This window comes from Dendrobates tinctorius, unplaced genomic scaffold (genome assembly GCF_039654945.1).
Source record: "Dendrobates tinctorius isolate UK_male_01 unplaced genomic scaffold, ASM3965494v1 ptg000016l, whole genome shotgun sequence".
Lineage (NCBI taxonomy): Eukaryota > Metazoa > Chordata > Amphibia > Anura > Dendrobatidae > Dendrobates > Dendrobates tinctorius.
In genome coordinates, this window is record NW_027361684.1 from 56,615,194 (window position 1) to 56,642,714 (window position 27,521).

A 27,521-nucleotide genomic window follows, 5' to 3' on the forward strand; every position below is an offset into this window, starting at 1 on the left:
TAATTACATTTCTGTCTGCTCATGAATTTCTAATATCTTTTCATTTCCTAATGATATATTACGTGTCATATTCACTTTTACATAATAATAAATTTTATTTCTATAGCGCCGACATATTCCGCAGCACTTTACATTTCAGAGGGGACTTGTACAGACAACAGACATTACAGCATAACAATAATCACATAGATCATAACAGATACCAAGAGGAATGAGGGCCCTGCTCGCAAGCTTACAATCTATGAGGAAAAAAAGGGAGACAGGAAAGGTGGGTGGTAACAGTTGCCCTGATTGTATGGACCAGCCATAATGTTAAGTGTGTAACAGTACAGATGCAGAGGGCTAATGGATGCATAAAGCATGTGGAAACATGGTGCGGGGAACCTGGTTATGGTAAAAACTTTTGGCTGTGCCACCCAGGGATAGATTAGGTTAATGTGTTGAGGCGGTAGGCCAGTCTGAATAAATGAGTTTTCAGGGCACGCTTAAAATTGTGGGGATTGGGGACTAATCATATTGACCTGGGAAGTGCATTCCAAAGAATTGGCGCAGCACGTGTATAGTCTTGCAGACGGGAGTGGGAGGTTCTGATTATTGAGGATGCTAACCTCAGGTCATCAGCAGAACGGAGGGCGCGGGTAGGATGGTACACTGAAACAAGGGAGGAGATGTAGGGTGGTGCTGAGCTATGAAGAGCTTTGTGGGTGAGGGTAATAAGTTTGTTCTGGATTCTGGAGTGGATGGGTAGCCAGTGTAATGACTGGCACAAGGTAGAGGCATCGGTGTAACGATTGGCGAGGAATATGATCCTGGCAGCAGCATTCAAGAGAGATTGGAGGGGGGAGAGTTTGGTAAGAGGGAGACCGATTAGAAGAGAGTTACAATAGTCGAGACGAGAATGAATAAGAGAAACAGTAAGAGTTTTTGCGGAGTCAAAAGTAAGAAAAGGTCGAATTCTAGAAATGTTTTTGAGGTGCAGATAACAAGAGCGAGCCAGTGATCGTATGTGGGGGACAAAGGAAAGCTCGGAGTCAAGCATGACCCCAAGACAGCGGGCATGTTGCTGGGGAGTAATAGTGGAACCACACACGGAAATGGCAATGTTGGGTATAGGTACATTAGTAGCGGGAGGAAACACAAGGAGTTCAGTCTTTGACAGGTTCAGTTTCAGATATAGTGAGGACATGAGGTAATTTGTACTAAAAAGCTAAAAGTACACAGTCCTGCTATAAAAGGCAGCAAAGTAAGTTTCAGTGGAACAATATACAGTGTATTGTATACAGCACATATAGTAAATATCTATCAATATGTTATATCTGTCTATGCATTTAGCTCCATGTATAATGTATGCATATTTCTATATACAGTGTGAGGCAGAAACGGGTGTTACCTGTAGCAGTCGCTGTATGTTCCCCCCAGGATCTGCACAGAGGTGTATTTAGGTCACGAGAGGGCATTGCAGTGACAGGCGTAGCTGTGGTTGCAATGCAAACTAAAATGAGTATAGGTCTTGGACATGCTGGTTGTCCAAGGCAGATTTAGGGAAACTTGCTCTGGGCTTTTGTGTTTTGAAACAGACTAAAGATGGTAGTGGTGCAGTCCGTTTCATTCCTGGACAGGGTTTCCATGTGGCTGAAGGCCACAGGTTGTTCGGTAAAAACCCTGCAGTATAGTGGTTTGAGTGTGTCAGGTTCAGTGTCAGTCTGGTGTTTGCTGGAGTGCAGAGCAGTCAGCTCTGCAGGGCTCCATCTGTGTGAGGTAACACAGGCAAGTTGAGCAAAACACACAAGGCAGCTGGAAGGCCTGGCACCCACAGCTTACACAGCGGTGCAGTCGCCCACGGTAACGGATCTAGGAGGTGGACTGGCGTGTTTATTGGCTGTATTCCAGAGGATATTGTTCCTGGCTGCAATCCGGAGGATATTGTGTGCTGTGCATTATTTATGAGTTAAACATTAAAGAGACTTTTTTGCTTTGAACTTTGCTGGATCACTGACTCATCACTGCATAGTGTGCTACCGCTGCACTACAACAGTCATGGACGAAAGTGTCCGAACTTTTGAAATTGTTCCAGAAAATGAAGTATTTCTCCCAGAAAATTATTGCAAGCACATATGTTTTGTTATACATATGTTTATTTCCTTTGTGTGTACTAGACAAATACAAAACAAAACCAGGAAAAAAGGCAAATTGGACATAATATCACACAAAACCCCAAAAATGGTCCGGACAAAATTGTTGGCACCTTTCCAAAATTGTGGACAAACAACTTTGGACTTGAGAACCAAAACTGTTGAAAAATATCAACAATCTCAAGTTTACAAGCCAATCTCCAGAGATCTTGATGTTCTTTTGTTCAAGGTGTGCAACATAAGCAAGAAGATTACAACCTATGGCACTGATGAAAGGTTGCAACACAGGATAGTCTGAATGGTGTATAAGCAGCCCCAACCAAGTTCCAAAGAAATTCAAGCTGTCCTGCAGGCTCAGGGTTCATCAGTGTCAGCACGAACTGTTTGTCGACACTTGAATGAAATGAAATGCTATAGCAAGAGACCCAAGAGGACCCCACTGCTGACAAAGAGACATAAAAAAAGCGAGTCTGCAGTTTGCCAAAATGTACATTAGCAAGCAAAAATCCTTCTGGGAAAGAGCCTTGTGGACAGATAAGACCAATATAGAGCTTTTTGGTAAAGCACATCATTCTGTTTACTGAAAACGGAATTAGGCCTACAAAGAAAATAACACAGAACCTACAATCAAATATGGTAGAGGTTGAAAGATTTTTTTCGGGTTGTCTTTCTATCTCTGGCACTGGGTGCCTTGACTGTGTGCAAGGCATCATGAAATCTGAAGATTACCAAAGGATTTTGGTTTGTAATGTAATGCCCAGTGTCAGAAAATTGGGTTTTGTCACATTGAACACTTATAGAAAAATCTTAAAATTCATATTGGGAGAAGGCACCCTTCAAATATGAGAGATCTGGAGCAGTTTGCCAAAGAAGAGTGGTCCAAAATTCAAGAAGCTTGTTGATGGTTATAGACAGATTGTAATTAATTATTTCAAAGGGTGTGCAACCAAATATTAAGTTGATTGTGCTAACAACTTTGTCCGGCCTAGTTTGGGGCTTTGTGAAATTATGTTCAATTTGCCTTTTTTCAGCTTTTTTTGTCTTATTCCAATACACAAAAAAAATAAACATGTATAATTGCAATAATTTTCAAGGAGAAATATTTCATTTTCTGGAACAATTTCAAGGGTGCTAACGCTTTCAGCCATGACTTTTACCTATGTACATATCAATAGACTTTAGTATCTTTTGTATTTAAACAAGTCTAGTATCAAGCTAAAAAGTTTAAAAAGTGAAGATACAATATAAGCTGCATACATTTGTTTCATATATTAGTAAATGTTGAGGTTTCTTAGAATTTCTACATGGTATAGTACATGCTCTTACCTTCATGAGGTCAAGTAAAACACTACTTATGATACCCAAGTATCGTCTTTCTAAAGACTGAGGATGATTGACAGCTGGAAACTGGAAGAAATCACAAGCAGAAAAGAACCATTAATACACGTTACAAAAGGTAACAGGCACTGAATAAATGAAATAATAAAAACCTATGAAACGGAAATGATCATCAACAAATAAAAAAAAACCTGGATATTATAACAAAACAAAAATAGATAAAAACTCAATATTTTAGGAAGTCTATAAAAGAATGTTTCTGGTTATTGAATAGCTGATAATTTATAGATCGGTGGCACTGATGAATGTAGCAGAGCGCAGAGCTTGGCCATCATGTTCACCACCATGGACACTAACTTCTCATGACTTCAGTATTACACCTAGGAAAGAACCAAGGGAGAATGAGGGACATGACTCCACGCAATTAATGGAGGATCACAAATCTAACAATTATCCCCTAGCCACTATATACCGTAGATGATAATTGTTGTAGGCTGGAATATTCCTTTAGACAATTTTGTAAATTTATCGTATTTTTCATGCATAGTTAAACCTAAATTTCACAATGTATTATCCATGAGATGCTGTAAAGGGAAAAGCGCACACAGGAGGGTGACCCTATTAGAGGTGTGTATGGAAGATTATGGGAAACCACCACAAAGACACAGTTGCTGCTGCCTTGTGGTTGGGGGGAACAGTGAGTTGAGGAACAATGCCTTACAGATTTTTAAACACATTTTTCTTCACCCACACCTCACCTCACATTTGTGAACTTCCCAGGTCTATTGTTTTTTAGCTGATCTTCCATGGACACTTCCACATGAAAAATATGACACACAAAAACATATAGCGTGCATATAGAGTGGAGTATGCCACACACGCATACATGTGTGTATATATATATATATATATATATTTTTTTTTTTTTTTTAAATAAATACATACAGTACATATACACACACATATATACAGTCATATGTAAAAGTTTGGGCACCCCTATTAATGTGAACCTTTTTTCTTTATAACAATTTTGGTTTTTGCAACAGGTATTTCAGTTTCATATATCTAATAACTGACGGACTCAGTTATATTTCTGGATTCAAATGAGGTTTATTGTACTAACAGAAAATGTGCAATCTGCATTTAAACAAAATTTGACTGGTGCAAAAGTATGGGCACCCTTATCATTTTCTTGATTTGAACACTCCTAACTACTTTTTACTGACTTCCTGAAGCACTAAATTGGTTTTGTAACCTCATTGAGCTTTGAACTTCATAGCCAGGTGTATCAAATCATGAGAAAAGGTATTTAAAGTGGCCACTTGCAAGTAGTTCTCCTATTTGATTCTCCTATGAAGAGTGGCATCATGGGCTCCTCAAAACAACTCTCAAATGATCTGAAAACAAAGATTATTCAACATAGCTTTTCAGGGGAAGGATACAAAAAGTTGTCTCAGAGATTTAACCTGTCAGTTTCCCCTGTGAGGAACATAGTAAGGAAATGGAAGAACACAGGTACAGTTCTTGTTAAGCCCAGAAGTGGCAGGCCAAGAAAAATATCAGAAAGGCAGAGAAGAAGAATGGTGAGAACAGTCAAGGACAATCCACAGACCACCTCCAAAGACCTGCAGCATCATCTTGCTGCAGATGGTGTCACTGTGCATCGGTCAACAATACAGCGCACTTTGCACAAGGAGAAGCTGTATGGGAGAGTGATGAGAAAGAAGCCGTTTCTGCAAGCACGCCACAAACAGAGTCGCCTGAGGTATGCAAAAGCACATTTGGACAAGCCAGTTACATTTTGGAAGAAGGTCCTGTGGACTGATGAAACAAAGATTGAGTTGTTTGGTCATACAAAAAGGCGTTATGCATGCGCTGTATTGCTGACCGATGCACAGTGACACCATCTGCAGCAAGATGATGCTGCAGGTCTTTGGAGGTGGTCTGTGGATTGTCCTTGACTGTTCTCACCATTCTTCTTCTCTGCCTTTCTGATATTTTTCTTGGTCTGCCACTTCTGGGCTTAACAAGAACTGTACCTGTGTTCTTCCATTTCCTTACTATGTTCCTCACAGTGGAAACTGACTGGTTAAATCTCTGAGACAACTTTTTGTATCCTTCCCCTGAAAAGCTATGTTGAATAATCTTTGTTTTCAGATCATTTGAGAGTTGTTTTGAGGAGCCCATGATGCCACTCTTCATAGGAGAATCAAATAGGAGAACTACTTGCAAGTGGCCACTTTAAATACCTTTTCTCATGATTTGATACACCTGGCTATGAAGTTCAAAGCTCAATGAGGTTACAAAACCAATTTAGTGCTTCAGGAAGTCAGTAAAAAGTAGTTAGGAGTGTTCAAATCAAGAAAATGATAAGGGTGCCCATACTTTTGCACCGGTCAAATTTTATTTAAATGCAGATTGCACATTTTCTGTTAGTACAATAAACCTCAGTTGAATCCAGAAATATAACTGAGTCCATCAGTTATTAGATATATGAAACTGAAATACCTGTTGCAAAAACCAAAATTGTTATAAAGAAAAAAGGTTAACATTAATAGGGGTGCCCAAACTTTTACATATGACCGTATATATATATATATATATATATATATATATATGTACATACATACACACACACATACGATATATATACACACACTATATATATATATATATATATATATATATATACTACTCAAAAAAATAAAGGGAACACTTAGCCAACACAATGTACTAGGATGTGTTCCCTTTATTTTTTTGAGCAGTATATGTAGATATATGTATTTGAAACCAGAAGTCTACATACACTATATAAAAAGGCACAGGCGTCTTGAAATTGTACCCAAGGACTTTCACATGATGCTACACAAAGAAGCATTGAATTTCAGGTGTGCATTAAAATACATCCACAGGTGTGTCTCTAATTAACTCGGATGTCAGATGCCTGTGTGTTGGGGTCTCCATGCATGTGCTGTGACTGTGACACAGTGGCGACACATGCAGCTGCGGCTCCGATCAGTTAATCAGCCAGCACTCTCAATGTATCCGGATTCCCTCTGCAGCTTATTCGGTAAGCGCTAAAGCTTGCCGAATAAGCAGGGACCCAAACAAATTCGCTCAACTCTACTATGCATATGAAATTCTCACTAGATATCGGTAACAAATCATCGCACACAGGAAAAGACATCAAACCACAGATGTCCATAAACTAAGTTATGTGCATTAGTGAGAAATTACACGGCGAAAAAGTTGAGCGCGCTGTGATAAAACACTCCGGGATCGCCCTTGCTGGGGTCAAAAGTCACGGGCGTTTAGCATGAAACTCAGGCACACAGCCGGGGTCCGGGTATAACTGACACTGGGTCAGGTTTATTAAAGGTGAAAGCAATGCATAAAGGAAATAAAACATAAAACAAATCCTTGCCTGTCCGGCACTAACTAAACAAGGTACGACCTAACTACCAACTGGCGGGCTTCTCCCATCCAGCCAAACCACAGTTGCAGTGGGCACTGCTTTCACTCACGTGTGTCTCTCACACAGACATGCTCTCTGAGTCCCCAGGCTGAGACACTCACACAACCACCTGGCATCCTTTTATATCCACCTACCATTACTCATTAGTAACCAGGTGAGATACTGACCAGACTAGGCCACATAGGAAAGGTATCTAGGCGAGATATACCTGCCCTCATCCACTACTCCCACATGATTCTCACAGTGCTTATTGAAATTTAATTAATACTTTGTACAAAAGCCTATGTTGGTAAAACAGATTCAACATGCCTCCTGTATGGAGAAACTAGTTATATGCAATAATCAGGGGTGATTTTGGCCCATTCTTCCACACAAACACTTTTCAAATCCTAAAGGTTCTGTGGGCTCGTTCTATGAGTTTTAGTTCCTTCTATAAATTTTCTATTGGATTCAGGTCAGGTGTTTGGCTGTGTGACAGCGGTGGGCGTGGACCCATTACGCCATTGGCAGGGTTTACTCGGGGGGGGGGGGGCATGTCTAAGTGGATACCTGGTCCATTCTAGAGCATCTGATGGTGAGGATAGGCTTGGACCTCAGTATAGCCACCAGGTGGCACTCCAGGGCACTGCCCAGACTGACCAATGGGTCAAGGCAGGTATACCCAGTAAAGAGAGCACAGGCAGAGGCGTAGTCAGACAGTCCAAAGTCAAGGCAGGCAGCACAAGTTCAGGATACAAAGCCAAGGTCAGGAGCTCAGGAGGAGGTGGACAAGGTGGGTCGGTAACAGGAGACAAAACAGGAACACTCCTTGACTGGAGCTAGAACAGAAAAGCAGACACCTTCTCCGGATCCTGTCACGTCACCGTCAGACTCGGGGCCTGCTGTTCCGCCCTCAGCCACTAGGAGGCGACGGACTGTCACGCCGCCCTCGGGCTCGGGGCCTGCTGTCCAGGCCTCGGCTACCAGGAGGCGCCGGACTGACATGTCATCGTCGAATTCAGGGCCTGCTGTTCCGCCCTCAGCCACTGTGAGGCGCCGTGGCTCGCGCCCGAGTAATGGCGGCAACAGTGAAAGGGCTTCTGCGCAGGCGTCTAGTGGACACAGACTCCGCTCCTCTGTCAGTCATGAAGGGGTTGGTGCATCGTCATCAGGTCTGGTCCTGGGGGCGGTCCTGATGACATCATCAGCCCGGGAGCCTGTGAGGGATGACCTGATCCCTCAAATACCTTTGGACTGGGCTTGCAAGCCGCCGGATATATTCTTGGTTCCCCTGCGTGTTACTGTGTGAATTGCTGTTGACTGACTCTGACTTTTGCCTGGACTTCTGACTCTGCTTCTGCCTAACGATTCTGTACCTCTGCGACTCTCCTGGTTTATGACTCTGACTTCGGCCTGGATTCTGACTCTGCTTCTGCCTAACGATTCTGTACCTCTGCGACTCTCCTGGTTTATGACTCTGGCTTCGGCCTGGAATCTGACTCTGCTACTGTCTACTGTTTTAGTACCGCTGCTGCCTGACTGGTTTAGTCTCGGATATCATTGCCTCTGTGTCCTGTATTGGAACACCTTTCTGGCGACCGTCCTGCTCTGGTCATTGCTCCTATTCAGACAGTGCCTCCTGGGCTCTGCTATAAATCCAGATCCCTGTATAGGGGTAAAGGGTATCAGTGTTTCTCGGGGTGCTGTCTGGCTGCAGTCCAGACCGCAGGCAGACGTCACATTATATCCGGCCCAAAAAAATAAAACTGCTCTTGTGTCTATACTTAACACATATAAAAGCAGTTTTCCTTACCTTTTTTTTTTCTTCCTCCTGACTGAGCTGATTCCTGGCCCAAACACCTGTTACATTGCACAGCCTGGAAGGTCACTCTCAGGCTCAAGCATGCTGCAGCCTGGAAGCTTCAAAGAAAATACTGGCTGTTGGAAATCCACATTCCTGGAGCATCGCCCCCTGGACAGCGCTGGGGGTCAGGTATTGCCCGCAAAAGCGGCCAAACTGTTGTTACCAGTTTCCCTTTCTTTTGCTAAGAAACGTCTGTGTGTGAAGGCTTATGTGGATTGTGGTGCTGCCGGCAACCTTATGGATTTTTTATTTGCTAAGAGTCTGGGTGTACCTCTGCTAAAGCTTAAAGTGCCTATTCAGACTATTACAATTAATGGTACATCTATAGATCAGGGAGGCGTGGAATTCATTACTGACGAAATTTCTATGTCAGTGGGGACATTGCATAACGAACAAATGTCATTTTTTGTTATACACAATTTATCAGATCCAGTTGTGTTAGGCATGCCATGGTTGCACCAACATAATCCGGTTATTGACTGGCGCATAGGTGATATCGTGCGCTGGAGTCCACGGTGTCAGAATCACTGTATGTCACTGTCAGTGAACCAAGTTAAAATTAAAAACCCCTCCATTCCATATGCATTCGGAGATTATGAAGATGTCTTCTCCATAGTGGAGTCTGAGAAACTACCTCCTCATAGAGAGTACGACTGTCCTATAGACTTGGTCCCTGGTGCCCGTCTCCCTAAGGGGAGAATATTCAACCTCTCGGGTCCGGAGCGTGTAGCCATGAATGACTACATAGCAGACAGCCTACGTAAAGGCTTTATTAGACCTTCCACCTCACCTGTAGGAGCTGGGTTTTTCTTTGTAGAAAAAAAAGATGGTGGACTCAGACCATGCATCGATTATCGTGAGCTGAACGCAATTACTGTAAAAAATCAGTACTCGCTCCCACTCATTCCTGATCTGTTTAATCAGCTACTGGGAGCCCGCTGGTTTACTAAACTTGACCTCCGGGGGGCATATAATCTGGTCTGCATAAGAAGCGGTGACGAATGGAAAACGGCCTTTAATACACCTCTTGGTCACTTTGAGTACCTTGTAATGCCGTTCGGACTCAGTAACGCACCTGCCGTATTTCAACACTTTGTCAATGACATTTTCAGGGACATTTGTGGGGTGTATGTCGTCGTGTATCTGGATGACATTTTGATTTATTTGGCTGACCCTGTGACACATGCTCAACACGTCCGTTCGGTATTGCAGAGACTGCGAAAAAACTCCTTGTATGCGAAATTAGAAAAATGTGTTTTTTTTTGCTGAAGAGGTACAGTTCTTAGGATACATGGTCTCAGGCAAGGGGTTTCGCATGGACCCTGCCAAGATTCAACCCATTAAGGATTGGGTGCAACCCAAATCGCTGAAAGCGCTGCAGCGGTTTTTGGGATTTGCGAATTATTACCGCAAGTTTATCAGGGGTTTCTCTGAGATTGCCAAGCCACTCACGGACCTTACCCGAAAAGGGGCGGACGTGACTAATTGGAATCCTGAGGCAACCCGAGCTTTTTCTACACTAAAGGAGTGCTTCGTGGCCAACCCGGTGTTGATTCAACCAAACTTGGACCACCCCTTTATTGTTGAAGTAGATGCCTCCGAAGTCAGAGTGGGAGCAGTGCTCTCGCAAGGCACTGCATCCCTCACTCAGCTTCGCCCATGTGCATTTTTCTCCCGCAAATTCTCTGCCACGGAGGGAAACTATGACGTCGGTAATCGGGAATTACTGGCGATCAAATGGGCCTTCGAGGAATGGCGCCACTTCCTCGAAGGTGCCAAACACAAGGTCACTGTTATTACAGACCACAAAAACCTAACCTACCTAGAGTCAGCTAAAAGACTAAATCCTAGGCAGGCTAGGTGGGCCTTGTTTTTCTCCAGGTTTGATTTTATAATCACCTTCCGCTCCGGGACTAAAAATGTGAGGGCAGATGCCCTCTCTCACAGTTTCTGCCCCACACAGACCGAGGACTGTGAACCAGTCCCAATATTGGCTAATGGAATCGTTGTGTCGGCAGTGTCTTTGGACCTTCTGGAGGAGATCCGTAGGTCTTCAGAGCAAGTTCCTGACACTACGCCCCCCAAAAAATTGTTCGTTCTGGCTAACCTTCGTCTGCAGGTTCTAAAAGAATCGCACGACTCTGTCCTGGCAGGCCATCCGGGTCTCAATAATACCACCAGGTTGGTAACTAGGAACTTTTGGTGGCCGACGGTGGTCAAGGACTGTAAGGACTATGTTTCAGCGTGTGAAGTCTGTGCCCGCGCCAAGTCCCTCCATAGTCGCCCTGCCGGCTGGCTTCAGTCCTTGCCCACCCCTGAGAGTCCATGGACCCACATCTCCATGGATTTCATTACAGACCTGCCGCCATCAGATGGGAAAACTTGTATCTGGGTGGTGGTAGACAGGTTCAGCAAGCAGGGCCATTTTATTCCCCTGTCTGGGTTGCCTAACTCTGAGACTTTAAGTAAGTTGTTTATCCTGCACATTGTACGTCTGCACGGCGTTCCGGCAAATATTGTGTCCGACAGGGGTACCCAGTTTGTCTCGAAGTTCTGGAGGGCATTCTGTAGACGCATTGGTGTGGAGTTGTCCTTTTCTTCGGCATACCATCCCGAAACTAATGGTCAAACTGAGCGTACTAACCAAGCTCTGGAACAATACCTCCGCTGTTATGTGTCAGGACATCAGACCGATTGGGTGGAACATCTGCCATTGGCTGAGTTCGCCCTCAATAATCAATATCAAGACTCCATTAAAACTACCCCTTTCTTTTGTAACCTTGGACTACATCCGCGCTTTGGGTCGTTTTCGGCCAGGATGTCGGAGCTCCCTGGGGTGGAGCAAAATATACATCGGCTAAAAACGATTTGGTCTGAGGTTAATTCAAATTTGAAAGGGGCTCAGGTTAGACAGGCTTCGGCTGCAAATAGACGACGATCTAAGGGGCCGCACCTGGGAGTTGGCGACAAGGTTTGGCTCTCTACAAAAAATATCAAGCTTAAGGTACCGTCCGCCAAACTAGGTCCCAGGTTCATCGGCCCATACGAAATTATCGAGGTGGTTAACCCAGTAGCCTTCCGCTTAAAACTTCCACAGTCATTCAAATTGCCTAACATATTCCACAGGTCTCTCCTCAAACCTTATCGTTCTCCCATTCACCCTGTTCAGTCCCCTCCTCCTCCTGTTTCGGTCGGGGGAGCTCTGGAGTATGAAGTCCAGGGTATCCTTGACTCCCGCCTTGTGAGGGGCTCAGTACAGTATCTGGTACACTGGAAGGGCTACGGCCCAGAAGAAAGGTCCTGGGTTCCTGCGGGGAACGTCCATGCCAAGGCATTAATTAGGAGATTTCATCTTCTTCACCCTGACAAACCGGGTTTTGAGGGTCCGGAGGCCCCTCCTGGAGAGGGGGGTACTGTCACGTCACCGTCAGACTCGGGGCCTGCTGTTCCGCCCTCAGCCACTAGGAGGCGACGGACTGTCACGCCGCCCTCGGGCTCGGGGCCTGCTGTCCAGGCCTCGGCTACCAGGAGGCGCCGGACTGACATGTCATCGTCGAATTCAGGGCCTGCTGTTCCGCCCTCAGCCACTGTGAGGCGCCGTGGCTCGCGCCCGAGTAATGGCGGCAACAGTGAAAGGGCTTCTGCGCAGGCGTCTAGTGGACACAGACTCCGCTCCTCTGTCAGTCATGAAGGGGTTGGTGCATCGTCATCAGGTCTGGTCCTGGGGGCGGTCCTGATGACATCATCAGCCCGGGAGCCTGTGAGGGATGACCTGATCCCTCAAATACCTTTGGACTGGGCTTGCAAGCCGCCGGATATATTCTTGGTTCCCCTGCGTGTTACTGTGTGAATTGCTGTTGACTGACTCTGACTTTTGCCTGGACTTCTGACTCTGCTTCTGCCTAACGATTATGTACCTCTGCGACTCTCCTGGTTTATGACTCTGACTTCGGCCTGGATTCTGACTCTGCTTCTGCCTAACGATTCTGTACCTCTGCGACTCTCCTGGTTTATGACTCTGGCTTCGGCCTGGAATCTGACTCTGCTACTGTCTACTGTTTTAGTACCGCTGCTGCCTGACTGGTTTAGTCTCGGATATCATTGCCTCTGTGTCCTGTATTGGAACACCTTTCTGGCGACCGTCCTGCTCTGGTCATTGCTCCTATTCAGACAGTGCCTCCTGGGCTCTGCTATAAATCCAGATCCCTGTATAGGGGTAAAGGGTATCAGTGTTTCTCGGGGTGCTGTCTGGCTGCAGTCCAGACCGCAGGCAGACGTCACAGATCCATTTCAAGACCCTGGCTGGAAATAAGGTAGCTAAGGAAAGAGACAGGAAGTGTCTTTCAAAGACACATTTGGATAACTTGGCAAACAAATAGTTCTCCCGTAGGTGCTGCAGAATGGGTTATGGGTAGGTAAATCACAAGAGAAAATCATGATGTCATCCAAATACATGACCACAAAGACATTGAGGTGGTCTAGGAAGATGTTATTAACGAATTCCTGCAATGCCCGTCATGGGTATTAAAGGCAGTCTTTCGTTCGTTGCCATTATGGATCCGAATTAAGTTATAAACCCCTCATAGATCCAATTTGGTGTACACCTATGCTCCTTGGATTCTAGCAAATAGGTTAGAAGTAAAAAAAACTAGGGGTTCTTGCTCTTGATGTGATCTTGCTAAATCCCTAATAGTCAATACAGGGACATAGGGAATCATCCTTCCTGGTTACAAAGAAGTAGTCAGCACTGGCAAGAAAAGAGGATTACGAATGAATCCTTTGGCTAAATTCTCTTGGATGTACTCTGACATGGCACGAGTCTCAGATAGAGGTGAAGGATATACTCGGTCCCGGGGTGGCTAAGTGCCAGGCTGAAGATTGATGGTACAATTGTAAGGTCCATGGGATGGCAAGACCTCTGCCTTCTTTTAAAAAAAAATCTATGAAGGCACGATAATAGGTGGTCAGATAAAAAAAGGTTCAAAGGCAAGTCACACGGAAACTTGGGAAAGACCTTGGCATGGCAGTTGGAAGCACAACATGGTCCCCACTGAAGCATCAGGTAGTGGACAAGACAACAACCAGCATGTGTAGACACAACTATGGAAAGCCCAGCAGAACAGAGTTTAGATTTGGGTAACACTTAGAATGAGATTTTTTTGGAATGCAGGGCTCCAATCTGCAACATGACTGGCTGCATGATATAGCAGATAGGCTCCATCAGGGGTTGTCCAACAATGGAGGCTATAACCAAGGGTTGATATAATTGTTGTGTAGGAAGCTGAAGTTGGAGAACCAGATCCTGATGGATGAAGTTGGCAGCCGATCCGGTGTCTAAATGGCTTGCTGTGGAGAGAGATCTCTCTCCGCAAGTCAGGGTGACCTTGGTTAATTGTTTTTTTTCTTTTTCACCTCGGGTCATCTCTCCTTCCAACCTAGGTGCTGGAGTTTCCAAGCCTCACTGTCCTTTTCCTACACAGTGTATGCACTTGTCCTTTCTGTACCTTTGCTATTGCTCTTAGACAGAAAGTTTAGACCGCTCTACTTGCATCAGCTCTATTGCAGGAGGTGTGGATTTTGGCAGCACAGGGTACTGGGATGTTGGAGCCAGCCTGGGTGGTGTTCTAATGCAAGAAGATACTTGAGCTTGTTCTAGAGATTGCTCATGGAAAAGAAGATCGATCCTAGTAGCTAGATGTTTGGGGTCACTGGGTCCCGATTTGTCAGCGGGGTTCATGGCCTGAGCTTACTGTGACGGTAGTGGGTGTGGACCCTTTGTGCCACTGGTTGGGCTTCACCTGGAAGGGCATGAATAAGTGGCTACCTGATCTTCGCTAGAGCCTCTGATGGTGAAGATAGGCTTGGGCCATAGGATAGTCACCATGTGCCACTCCAGGGCAAAGTCCAGATCTGCAGCAGCTGACCAATGGGTCAAGGCAGGCATACACGGTACAGAAGGCACAGGAAGAGATGTAGTCAGACAGTCGGGGCAGGCAGCACAGGTTCAGGATACAAAGCCGAGGTCAGAAGCTGAGAGATCAGACACAATGGGTGGACAAGCCGAGTCAGTAACAGGAGACAAATCAGGAATACACCTTGACTAAGGCAAGGAGCGGAGGGAGGAGCTCATCTCTGCAGGATACAGCATGGTAAACTTCTTGCAGAAACTTGCCATACCTACCTATAGCCAAGTGGAAACAGCAGGAAAATACAGAGCTGTGACCACAGTGAGTAGGATTGCTTTGAGAAGGCATGCGAGTTACCAGCATGACAGGCTGGGCCATTCTATCAGCTTTATTTTCTTTCTCTGAGACCAATTGAGAGTTTCCTTGGTTGTTTGCTTTGGATCATTGTCTTGCAGGAATGTCCACATGAGTGGCAGGATTGTTTTCAGTAGATAGATTTCAGCTTGTGTAATGACTTTCCTCTGCTTTTTGCACCTCTATTTCTACATGTGTTAAAGGGAACCTGTCACCTCATTTTTTCGCAATAAGTTGCGGCCACTGCCTTTCAGGGCTTATCTACAGCATTCTAGAATGCTGAAGATAAGCACCCAATCTAATCTGAAAGAGTTATGTACGCCTGCGCAGGGGCCATGACAAGAAGCAAGGAAGATGACACCATCACATGAAGATGGGAGGCGCCAGACCTGCGACACCCATCGGACCGGACCGCCCCCAGGTGAGTATAATATATCTTGTTTTTCTTCTTTCAGGTTAGATCAGAAGCTTATCTACAGCATTCTAGAATACTTTAGATAAGCCCCGAAAGGCAGTGGCCGCAGCTTATTGCGGAAAAACGAGGTGACAGGTTCCCTTTAAGCACTTTTTCCCTGTGTCATTTTTCAATATTACAGCAATTTAATTCATAGACTTCTATGGTTTGATTTCTTTGCCAGTTTGGATTCGATGGGTTGTTACCGACGCCTGGTGTGAATGTCATGTCAATAGCACCTTTAGAAATATATTCACTTAGAAAATTTGTTTTGTGTCCAATACTTATTTCACCCGCTGCGTATATATATATGCAGTATATAGTATATGAAGCAAAACAAAGAAATACCAGGGAATGCCAGAAGAAATAAAACTCCAGGGCTTACGATTATTTGTTTTGATCGTTATTTCATAAGATACCAAGAAATTTCTGCAGATCAAGGCAGAATAATGTTTAATGCTGTGTGAGTTAATGTTCTTTGATCATTTGATTTTGGGTTCGATTCAAAGGCATCCTGATTTTCCAAAACTTAATCTGCAACATACTTATACAGGTCACTTGGCATTCAAATGTATGAAAAAACAGCCATTAGCAACCTGTAAGCTGAAAGCGCTAAACACTCCTGTAGGCTACGATTCAATTATTTAAAATACTAATTAACAAGGTGACGGCACTCCTTGGTTTTAGAGATGATGCATGGCTTCAGTTTTTTAAAAAAGAGAAAAAAGTAAGGGGTTATCATATAGTTATTGATCAAAATCTATTTGGATTTAAAAGCAACATTTTAGCCAAAATACAGAGGCGAGGATTGAAAGGAAAATGTGGAAAATACAATGGAAATGTACACAGCGAGAAAACTGACAAACTAAGCCGTACCTACCTACCAAATCCCCTGCCAGTCCAGTGCCACCTCCCCATTGATGCCTGCAACTCTTTGCTGACCAGGCTGAAGCAGGGCCTGGAGCGGCAGGGGGCTCTGTAGGTAAGTACTGCTTGGTTTGGTCTTTACAGCATAAGCAGCCTGGGTTTTAATAAAACGAGACAAAATCTTTTTGTGGTTAGGTAGTACCCTTTACATGATTAAAAAATGTCCTTACTTTGCTATTCTATAACAAAGAATTAAATATGTAATTGCGTCCAGATAGAGAAAGGAACTTTCTGTTCCCTTATTGTACAATAAATCAGAAGACTTGGAAAGATTGTTCCTGGGTTCCGTGTCATAACATGCAATTTATGGCTCATCCTAAAATAATAGGAGTAGAAAGCAAGGAAATGGAAAAATCGTGTATTGCCGGGGTCTATTAGCTTAGCAAGGAAAGTATGGATACAGAACCTTAATATCGCCTTTCAGAATGCTAATGCCGGGTTTACTACATTCACAAAAACAAACATTTAATTTAAAAAGGTAAATACTAGGAGTAAAGGCCCTTTTACATTTAGCGATGCACCAGCGATCCGACCCGGTCAGGATCGCTGGTGCATCGCTAAATGATCGCTAGTGAGCTTTCATACAGAAAGATCTCACAGCGATGCAGCAGCGACGCAGCGCACGATACTCACCTTTCACACACAGCGATCCTGACGTCCTCCCGCCCGCGTCCAGCGTCGCTCGTCGTCACAGCAGGAAGCGCCCGACGAGAAATGGAGCCAGACATTCTCGCGCGATCAGCGATGGACAGCGGGGGAGCCGGTCGTTGGTAAGTATCACACATAGCGATATCGCTAGCAATATCGCTATAACGTCACAAAACCAGTGACGTTTTAGCGATATTGCTAGCGATATCGCTTAGTGTAAAACCCCCTTAAGGGTCCCGTCAGACCAAACGACGCACCAGCGATCCCGACAACGATACGACCTGGTCAGGATCGCTGGTGCATCGCTACATGATTGCTGGTGAGCTGCCAAACAGGCAGTCTCACCAGCGATCAGAACCAGCGAGGATGCTGGTATCCAAGGTAAATATCGGGTAACTAAGCGTGTGCGTTGCTTAGTTACCCACTGTGTACCTTGAATACCAGCGTGCTCGCGCTGGGAGCTGATATCCAAGGTAAATATCGGGTAACTAAGCGCGTGCGGCACTTAGTTACCCGCTGTTTACCTTGGATACCAGCTTCCAGCGCGAGCACGCTGGTATCCAAGGTACACAACGGGTAACTAAGCACTGCGCACGCTTAGTTACCCGATATTTACCTTGGATACCAGCTCCCAGCGTCTGCTTACAGCGCTGGGAGCTTCGCTGATCGTTGGACTCCCGCTGCCACACGCATTAATGCGTGCTGGCCAGCGGGAGACCAACGATCAAAAAATGGCCCAGGACGATGGAACACGATTAGCGATATCCGGCGGGGGGGGGGGGGGGGCAGTCGCTGACAGGTGTCACACACAGCGAAATCGCTAGCGAGATCGCTGATGCATCACAAAATCAGTGATCTCGCTAGCGATCTCACAATGTGTGACGGGCCCCTAAGGTGTCGATGTTTTGCTATACGTTTAGCAAAGTTATGAGACTGAAACAGAGACTGTTTTATCAAGACAAATTTTACTTCCTACTAGTGGTACATTTAGGTCAATATGATTTGGGTTTAATAATGAAAAAAATTGGAAATGTAATAAAAAAATTTGAAAAATGTGCAATTTTTGAAATTTACACTTTTATGCTCTTAAAATAGATGGTCAGAAAACTAAAAATAATTAATAAACAACATTTGCCATAAGTCTACTTTACATCACCATCATATTTTGAAACTTTTTTGTGCTATTTCTTTTTGGAGCACAATTTTGGAACAAATTGCTGACACCATGTTGCGTTTGCCGTGTCCCAGATGTGCCAAAGCAGTAGAAACCCCCAAAAGTAACCCCATTTTGGAAACTACACTCCTCGAGGAATTCTTGTATCGTTATTGTGAACATCTAGATCAAACCGTTTCTTCTTAGAACTTTATAATATTGGGACATGTAAATTAAAAATACATTTTCCACAAAAATGTTGCTTTAGCCCCAAATTTTTTAATTTAACAAAAATATAAAGAGAAAATGGTTTGAAAAATTTGTTGTGGAATTTTTCCTAAGCATGACAATGACCTATATGTGGCGGAAAACAACTGTTTGGGCAAATGGCAGGGCTCAGAAGGGAAGTAGCACTATTTAAAAAAACTTGCACACCAATACTTCCGTGGCACTGCAATATCTAGAACAAGCTATCGGGTGATCGCAACTTCAAGTCCCCTAAGAGGACTATTCTATGAAGTAAAAAGTGAGAGACAGAGGTTTTTAACCCTTTCACGAACCTATAACGTATATATACCTCATAGGCTGTGTTCCTGCAGTCCATGCAGGCTCCGGCGATGAGCCCGCATGTTTTCCAGCACATCACAGCTGATTTCATCAGCTGACATGGGCACCTAACAGCAGCTGGTAGAATCGCGATCCACCTGTGGCTGCTAACATGTTAAATGCCGTTGTCAATCTCAGACAGCGGCACTAAACATGGCTGCGCTGAAAGCGCATCACTAATCCCACCCATCAGCGCCCTTGTTACGTGATCGAGACCCTGTAGTTGTCATTGCCACTCTGCTATGAACGCCAGAATTAGGTTTTTTTTCCGTCACTGCAACATTGCAATAAAATGCAATAACAGACAATCTAAACATTGTATCTACCCCAAAATGGTATCAATAAAAATGTCAGTAAATAAAACAGTCTTTTTCAGCTCACCTGTCCACTTTGTGCATGGCTGCCATCCCAGGAAATTCTAATCAGTAGTAAAAAATCCAGCACCAAAAGGTTACACTCCAACGAACTTTATTCCAAAATCTTCGTATAAAAATATGGACAACCGACAGCAAAAAAAAATGGCAGAGATAGCAGAGGTCCCAGACACCAGTTTACGTGTTTCAGGGCTAAATATGCCCCATAGTCATGAGGTTATGACTAAGGGGCATATTTAGCCCTGACACGCGTAAACCGGTGTTTGGGACCTCTGCTATCGCTGCCATTTTTTTTGCTGTCGGTTGTCCATATTTTTATACGAAGATTTTGGAATAAAGTTCGTTGGAGTGTAACCTTTTGGTGCTGGATTTTTTACTACTGAATAAAAATGTCAACTCAGTGCACAAAAAAAGTAAGCCCTCACTCAGCTCCAGATCCTGAAAAATGGAGACGCTATGGGTCTCGGAAAATAGCACCATTTTTTTTATTGCAAACTTTGTATTTTTTATTCACCACTTAAATAAAAGAGAACCTATAGATGTTTGGCATGTGCGAACCCGTAATGACTTGGAGAATCATAATGGCAGGTCAGTTTTAGAATTTAGTGAACATGGTAAAAAAAAACATGGAAAACAATTGTGGAATTGCACTTTTTTTGTAATTTCACAGCACTTTTTTTTCCTGTTTTCCAGTACATAATAGGGTAAAACCAATGGTGTAGTTCAAAAGTACAAATCATCCGCAAAAAAGCAAGCCCTCACACAGCCATATGGACAGAAAAATAAAAAAGTTATAGCTCTGGGAAGAAGGGGAGCAAAACATAAAAACGGAAAACTACGAGGTCATGGAGGGGTTAAAAATATCACCAAAACCCCCCCACAAAAGTTTAAATCACGTTGTTTTGTCCCATTAAGAATAAAACAATTGAAAAAATACACATATTTGAGATAGCTGCATTCGTAAAAGTCCTAAAGGTAAACATCGTAACAAGAAAAAAATCAAAACTCCTGAATTATGGGGGGTTTTTGCCGCCGCAACACTGCAATAAAATTCAATAAGAGGAGATCAAATATTGTATCTAGCCCAAAATGGTATCAATAAAAACATCAGCTAAGGAAAGGTGCAAAAAAAAAAAAAAAAACCTCACATAGCCCATATACCAAAAAAATGAAAACATTACAGGTCTCAGAAAATGTCAACATAAGCAAAAAAATATTTCTTACAAATTTCCCAATTTTTTCCCTGCTTAAGTAAAAAAGTATACACGTTTGGTATCTACAGTGGGTACGGAAAGTATTCAGACAACTTTAAATTTTTCACTCTTTGTTTCATTGCAGCCATTTGATAAATTCAAAAAAGTTCATTTATTTCTCATTAATGTACACTCTGTACCCCATCTTGACTGAAAAAAACAGAAATGTAGAAGTTTTTGGGGGATCCTCTGCCAGTTCCGTCAGATTGGATGTATAGACTCATACTGACCTGGAGAATCATATTGCCTGGTCAGTTTTATCACATAGTGAACATGGTAAATAGTCCCACCACAAAAACATGAGGAATTGCAATCTTTTTGCAATTTCAACACACTTAAAATGTATTTCTTGCTTTTCAGTCCATCACATGATAAAATGGACGGTGAACTTGTCCCACAAAAATCAAGCCCTCATATGGATATGAAAATGGAAAAATAAAAAAGTTATGGTTCCTGAAATAAGGGGAGGAAAAAATGTAGGCGCAAAATCGGTAAATCGCAAAGGTCATGAAGGGGTTAATAACGTTTTCTCTTCACCCATTCTATTTCAGCTATGTCTTTCATATACACTGGAGCCAAAATTGTACCCCATATTCTAAGTGTGTCAGCGTCTGCCTCTTTTTAATGCATCCCATGGTTTTATTTGCCTTGGCAGCAGCTGCCACCATTGGACATTAGTCTTTTTCTATTTCAGCTTTATCTATTGGTTTAATATATAATTGTTTGTTTTCACTGATACAAATTTGGAGTAAAAAGTAATTTTGGTCATTTTCTTTATTGTGAAGCTGTTATGAACCCCCCAAAAATGCAATTTTGGCTTTGTAATGTTTTTCCTTTTCTCTTTTATAGTGTTTACAATATGGGTCAAATAATTTAAAATTTTGATAGACCAGACTTTTATGAAAGCAACAAAACCAAATATATTTGTTTTGTTAATTCTTTATTTTTAATGGGGGCAACGGGTGGGTGATTTGAATCTTTAGATTTTTTTTAATTTAGCTTTTTTACAATTTAAAAAAAATTATTTTAGTTTACTTTTTAGTTACCTTAGGAAATTTGAACTTGCAATTCTTGGATTGCTTGTTTTATATACTACAATTTTAAGATATTTCAGTATATGGGAAAATCACATTCTCCTATGAAGTTCAGCATGTGACTGAGCTTCACAGGAGTGCCAAGATGATAAGAGTGGGGTCTTTCAGCAAGCCCCCTGCTGCCATGGTTACTCATAAGTGCCCTGCAATCACTTTGCAAGAGGCAAATTGGAACTAGTGCATGTCGCTCCAGCAACCACTCATTTTAAATGTCTTTGTCAGAGAGAGACAGCGGCATGTGAATGGTTAACAGCAGCAATTAGAGCTTAGCTCTGGCTGCTGCTGTTAGAGATAGATGCCAGAATCTACCGTATGTGGAGAAGATTAAGCTTTCAGCTCCTGAGCCCTCTCCACAACTGAGATCCCGAGCACGGATTTACTCATAGGTCCAAATGCATTAAGGGGTTAATTAAAATATTAAAAATAAAAAATGCCCTATAGGATGAAGGCAAGCTGGCAGAGGCAGTGTGAAGCTCCAGGTAATGATCTGATAAGAAACCTTGGTTTCTCCTTTGGTGATAATGAGACACCATTTATCTAGACATTGTTGTAGACCATGTGTATATGGTATATTTTAGTAGACAAATGCACCATGTAACACGGCAAAACCTGGAATGATTTAAAGAAAACCAGTTATCAGGGTTATATATATTAAACTAAAAGCACTGCCATAATGACGCTGGTATACTGATTTAATACATACCTTCACTGAAGAAATTCATTGCCTAGTTTTTATAAAATCATCATTAGAAGTTTTGATCTCTGTGCAACAGCCTGTGTGGCAGGCCTGTGGATAGGGTCTTCGGCTCTGCCATGACCTCTCTGCTGTATATTATTATTATGCTTTGCTTTTATAGCGCTATCATATTCAGCAGCATTTTACAGATATTAACATCGCTGTCCCCAATCAATCTAATTCCCTATCAGGATGTCTTTTGAATTTGGTAGGAAACCGGAGAACCCGGAGGAAACCCACGCACACTCAGGGAGAACATATAAACTCCTTGCAGATGTGTCCTTGGTGGATTTTGAACTCAGTACCGCAGTGCAGTAAGGATGCAGTGCTAACCACTGAGCCATCTTCTTCCTTATTTAAATTACACGCTGGTGCCATCTTAGCATCAGGCGGCACTGGTTCAGATTGATCTCTTGATGGACATCAATAAAATGGCACCATAACGGCATTTGCGCAAATTGATTTTCAGGCAGTCATCGGGAAAATGGAAGCAGCTGATGCAAAAATTATGATCTCGGTTTGTCATTGAGCCAAGATATCCATCTATGCATGCGCCACCACCGGCACCATCTTACTGATGCCTGCAATCAGATCGATCTGCGCAGCTAGGATGGCGCCGATGCTAAATTATGAAGGTATTTACACCAGAGGCAGCTGTGGCAGAGATGAAGACCCTACCCACCGTCCCACCCTACAGGTCTGCCCCTATAAACGAACAGCTTATTGCACTAAAACTTCTAATGGTGATTAAAGAAAAAAACAGGCTGTGGATTGCTACACTAAAGGTCCAGTTGTGTTCAAAGGTTTACATACCCCGGCAGAATTGTTGCTTTCTTGGCCTTTTTTCAGAGAATATGAATGATAACACCAAAACTTTTTCTCCACTCATGGTTAGTGATTGGGTGAAGCCATTTATTGTCAAACTAATTGTTTTCTCTTTTTAAATCATAATGACAACCCAAAACATCTAAATGACCCTGATCAAAAGTTTACATACCCTGGTGATTTTGGCCTGATAACATGCACAGAAGTTGACACAAATGGGTTTGAATGGCTACTAAAGGTAACATCCTCACCTGTGACCTGTTTGCTTGTAATCAGTGTGTGTGTATACAATCTGAGTGAGTTTCTGGCATCCAGACAGACTCTTGCATCTTTCATCAAGCCACTGACATTTCTGGATTGTGAGTCATGGGGAAAGCAAAAGAAATGTTAACAGATCTACGGGAATAGGTAGTTGAACTGTATAAAACAAGAAAGGGATACAAAAAGATATCCAAGGAATTGATAATGCCAGTAAGCAGCATTCAAACTGTGATTAACAAATGGAAAATCAAGGGCTCTGTAAAAACAAAACCACGGTCAGGTAGACCAACGAAAATTTCGCCCACAACTGCCACAGGAAAATTGTTCAGGATGCAAAGAAAAACCCACAAATAACATCAGCTGAAATACAGGACTCTCAGAAAACTAGCGATGTGGCTGTTTTAAGATGCACAATAAGGAGGCACTTGAAGAAAAATGGGCTGCATGTTCAAGTCGCCAAAAGAAGTCATTTAGGGCAAATGCCACAAAGTATCTTGTCTACAATACGCAAAACAGCACAGAGACATGCCTCAAAACTTCTGGAACAAGATACTTTGGAGTGATGAGAGCAATATTTAACTTTTTGGCCACAACCATAAACGTTACATTTGGAGAGAGATCAGCAAGGCTTATGATGAAAGGAACACCATTTCTACTGTAAAGCACGGAGGTGGATCGCTGATGTTTTGGGGATGCGTGAGCTACAAAGGAACAGGAAAATTGGTCAAAGTTGAAGGAAAGATGAATGCAGCACGTTATCAGCAAATACTGGAGGCAAATTTGCAAACATCTGCCCGGATGCTGCGCATGGGACATACTAGGATGTTTCAACATGACAACAATGCAAAACACAAGGCCAAGTCGACCTGTCATTGGCTACAGCAGAACAAAGTGAAGGTTCTGGAGTGGCCATCTCAGTCTCCTGACCTCAATATAATTGACCAACTCTGGGGAGATCTCAAGCACTCAGTTCATGCAAGACAGCATAGGAATTTACAGGAACTGGAGTTTTTTTGCCAAGAAGAGTAGGCAGCTTTATCATCTCAGAAAATAAAGAACCTCATCCAGAACTACCACAAAAGACTTAAAGCTGTCATGGATGTAAGAGGGGGCAATACACGGTATTAAGAAATGGAGTATGTAAACTTTTGATCAGGGTCATTTGGATGTTTTGGGTTGTCATTATGATTTAAAAAGAGAAAACACGGTAGTTTGACAACAATGGCTTCATCCAACCACTAACCATGAGTAGAGAAAAAGTTTTGGTGTTATCATTCATATTCTCTGAAAAAAGGCCAAGAAAGCAAAAATTCTGCCAGGGTATGTAAACTTTTGAGCACAACTGTTCCTAATAAATCAGCAGCACAGTGCCTTTATGCATACATCATTATTTTATAGTATCTGATCCTGATGACAGGACCTCTTTAAAGGGGTTTTCTGAGACTTTAAAAATTGTAGAATGTCCACTAAAATGCATAGAGGAAGAATCGGATATATACTTCAATAATGATTAATGTTTCAGCATATCCAGTGATATAGCATAAACCGGGACCTGTACCATAAAGCTTGCTGTCTATTGTACTTTGATATAACACTTCACACTTACCCGCATCCCATGAAAACGAGGATTGCTGTAGAACAGCTTCATTTGCTCTGATGGAAGAGGTCCTAACACCTTCTGGATCGTGAAAAGTTGATCAATTTCACTTTCTCCAGGAAAAAGTGGCTGGCCATCACTCAGCTCTCCAAGGATACAGCCCACAGACCACATGTCAACAGCCTTCCCATATGGCGCCCTAATTAAAGACAAGAATATGAAATATGAAGAACATGAATTCTTTGAAGAGGTGGTCTTGCACCCTTTCTTGATCTAAACAGTTTCTAAAGAAGGATGTCATGTGTTTTAGTATAAGGCTCAGAAAGATTTTTAAAACATTTAATCCTGTTCTGATAATTATTCCACGGACTTCAGGGTCATGAAAAGACATTTAATAAATCCGGCGTAAATCTGGAGTAAATGCATTGTTTGTGCTGTGTTATCTTCACAGAAAATAAAACAAATTAAAGGTACCGTATCTTATAATTTAAAATTTAAAGGCTCCAGTTCGATACCTAGTGATTTTTAGCGTTTTCACACCAAAATAAGAAGAGCTGGGGAAGAGCCAGAATGGAAAGGGGCTTTGCCAAAATGGGTCTGCCCCACTGACTTCATATTTCTATTTATCTATTATTTTTCTTTTTTCAATTTTTATATCTGGATACTTCAAAATGATAACGCGACTGATATAACCGTAAACTATTTGGTAAATCTTGGCATAGCACTCAACTCAAAAAGTTATTTCCGGCCACTGTTATAACACAGTTTGTGAAACTTCACACGTGTATAGCAGAACGGAGTATAAATGCTGTGTCAGAGGGCTGATACTTAAGTTCTTAAAAGGTGCAATTATACAGTATGTAACAAACACTGAAGCAAAACTAGGTTAATTAAATTAGCCTATTCCTGCTCGAAGCAAATGCTTGCTCTACTTTCTAAAGAACCATGGAAACATTGTTCTATCCCCACAAGAACTGAATACAGGTGACTGCTCACTGCGCATCTCTACCATTCCTGATCCGTTCTATTAAAGAGTCAATAAAGATAATGGGGCGAGACGTACTTGTGCTAAAAAGCAGGCAAACAGGAAACAGCTATTTATTGTGAAGGAGGACATGCTGTAGATAGGTGTATTGTTATCCGCTACGGCAAACCTTCACAACAGCTACCTGCTATTATTCCATTAGATGTCTTTTTTCTCTGTTGCTTCTTTGTGTTCCATGTGGTCATTATTTTACTAATTTATGGTCCTTTACTCATATTTACTAAAGAACCACAGGATGTCTGAGTTTTCATATAGTCACCCCATGTGGTACAATCATGACAAAGCTTCCACAGCTAAAGACAATGGCAGATGTATCTTCAGATCTTCATTCATTTCTTTCTTTCTTTAAACCAAAATTAACATAGAATCACCTTGAAGACAAACGTGGTTCATCACTCTGGTAACAATGTAATCCAGAGATGGAGAAAATGCTAATTAATTTGCTATTCTTTGGAATAATTCCCAGTCTGAAATGAACAATGCGGGCGGAATATCTGGCTTAATATTATGGACATGCCAATTATTTTAGTGAATATTAATATTCTCTTTTATATAATGATTCCTGGAACTACAGGAAGGGAACATACCTCAGGAAACCAGGTAAAAGGTAGTGTTTAATGGTTTGAAGCAACAGGAAATGTTCCACTAACCATGAATATCAATAGGGACTATTTCTAAGTCATTAAAAAGCCCTACTTTGCATCACTGACCAAGCACTTCTCATGTTTGCCAGAGGCAATTTTAATTAAACACATGGGTTAACAAGCAAATAGGGCAAGAACGGTCCATCAGGGAATCCAGAGGATCCAGTAGTAGACTCAGGTTCTAGCACAATAATAAGCACCTACATCAGAGCTCCAAGTGGAGGAGACATTGGAGCCAATCATGTGCCCCGCGGGTCTATTTCTTACTAGGTGATTCACAATACTTTTTAGAGCTTAGTAAAGATGTGTCCTGCGTATAACAGAGAATGCAATCTTATAAAACGTTACTGAACATTTTAAAGACGGGCAGGGAACCAGAATTTTTGTCTCTGATGAGCGCAGGGAATTGCTACATTTACAGGCAATCGACTAACATAGGGTACAACCGTCATGGGTCATGGCAGGCATGAGCGTTTTTTCGAGTCATCTTTCGAGGTTTTTTTTTCCAAAATAATTATTATTTCTGTACTGCTATTACTATATTATTATATTACTACTATAATATACATTGACCCTTTAGAAACCATTTTCAAGGCCATAACTGGAACATAGGATCCAGTTTTGGGCTCCAAATTCTAGAAAAGATATTGGAAAGTTAGAGAAGATTCAAAGGTGGGATGGGAAGTATCCTTAATAAAGAGGGGCATGTCTCTTTGGAAAAAAAGGCACTTCAGAGATGATATTGTTTAGATGAAAGATTACACATGTGGTCCAGGGGCGGACATATCATTGGTGCATCCTGCGTGGGCGCACAGAGGGCCCATTTATACCTGCAAAGCATGGGAATTTTTTCATT

The 27,521-nt window shown here is 42.6% G+C and overlaps 1 protein-coding gene across 8 annotated transcripts in view; it reads right to left on the bottom strand.

Moving 5' to 3' along the window:
- Positions 1 to 27,521, bottom strand: part of CDKL5 (cyclin dependent kinase like 5) — a 482,089-nt gene that overhangs the window by 59,627 nt on the left and 394,941 nt on the right. For all 8 annotated transcript variants that reach the window (XM_073565893.1, XM_073565896.1, XM_073565898.1 and 5 more), the window contains 2 exons: positions 24,986 to 25,175; positions 3,459 to 3,539 (listed from right to left, as the gene is read on the bottom strand). In XM_073565893.1, coding sequence (XP_073421994.1) covers positions 3,459 to 3,539; positions 24,986 to 25,175 — 271 coding nt within the window. The remainder of the gene's footprint in view (positions 1 to 3,458; positions 3,540 to 24,985; positions 25,176 to 27,521) is intronic.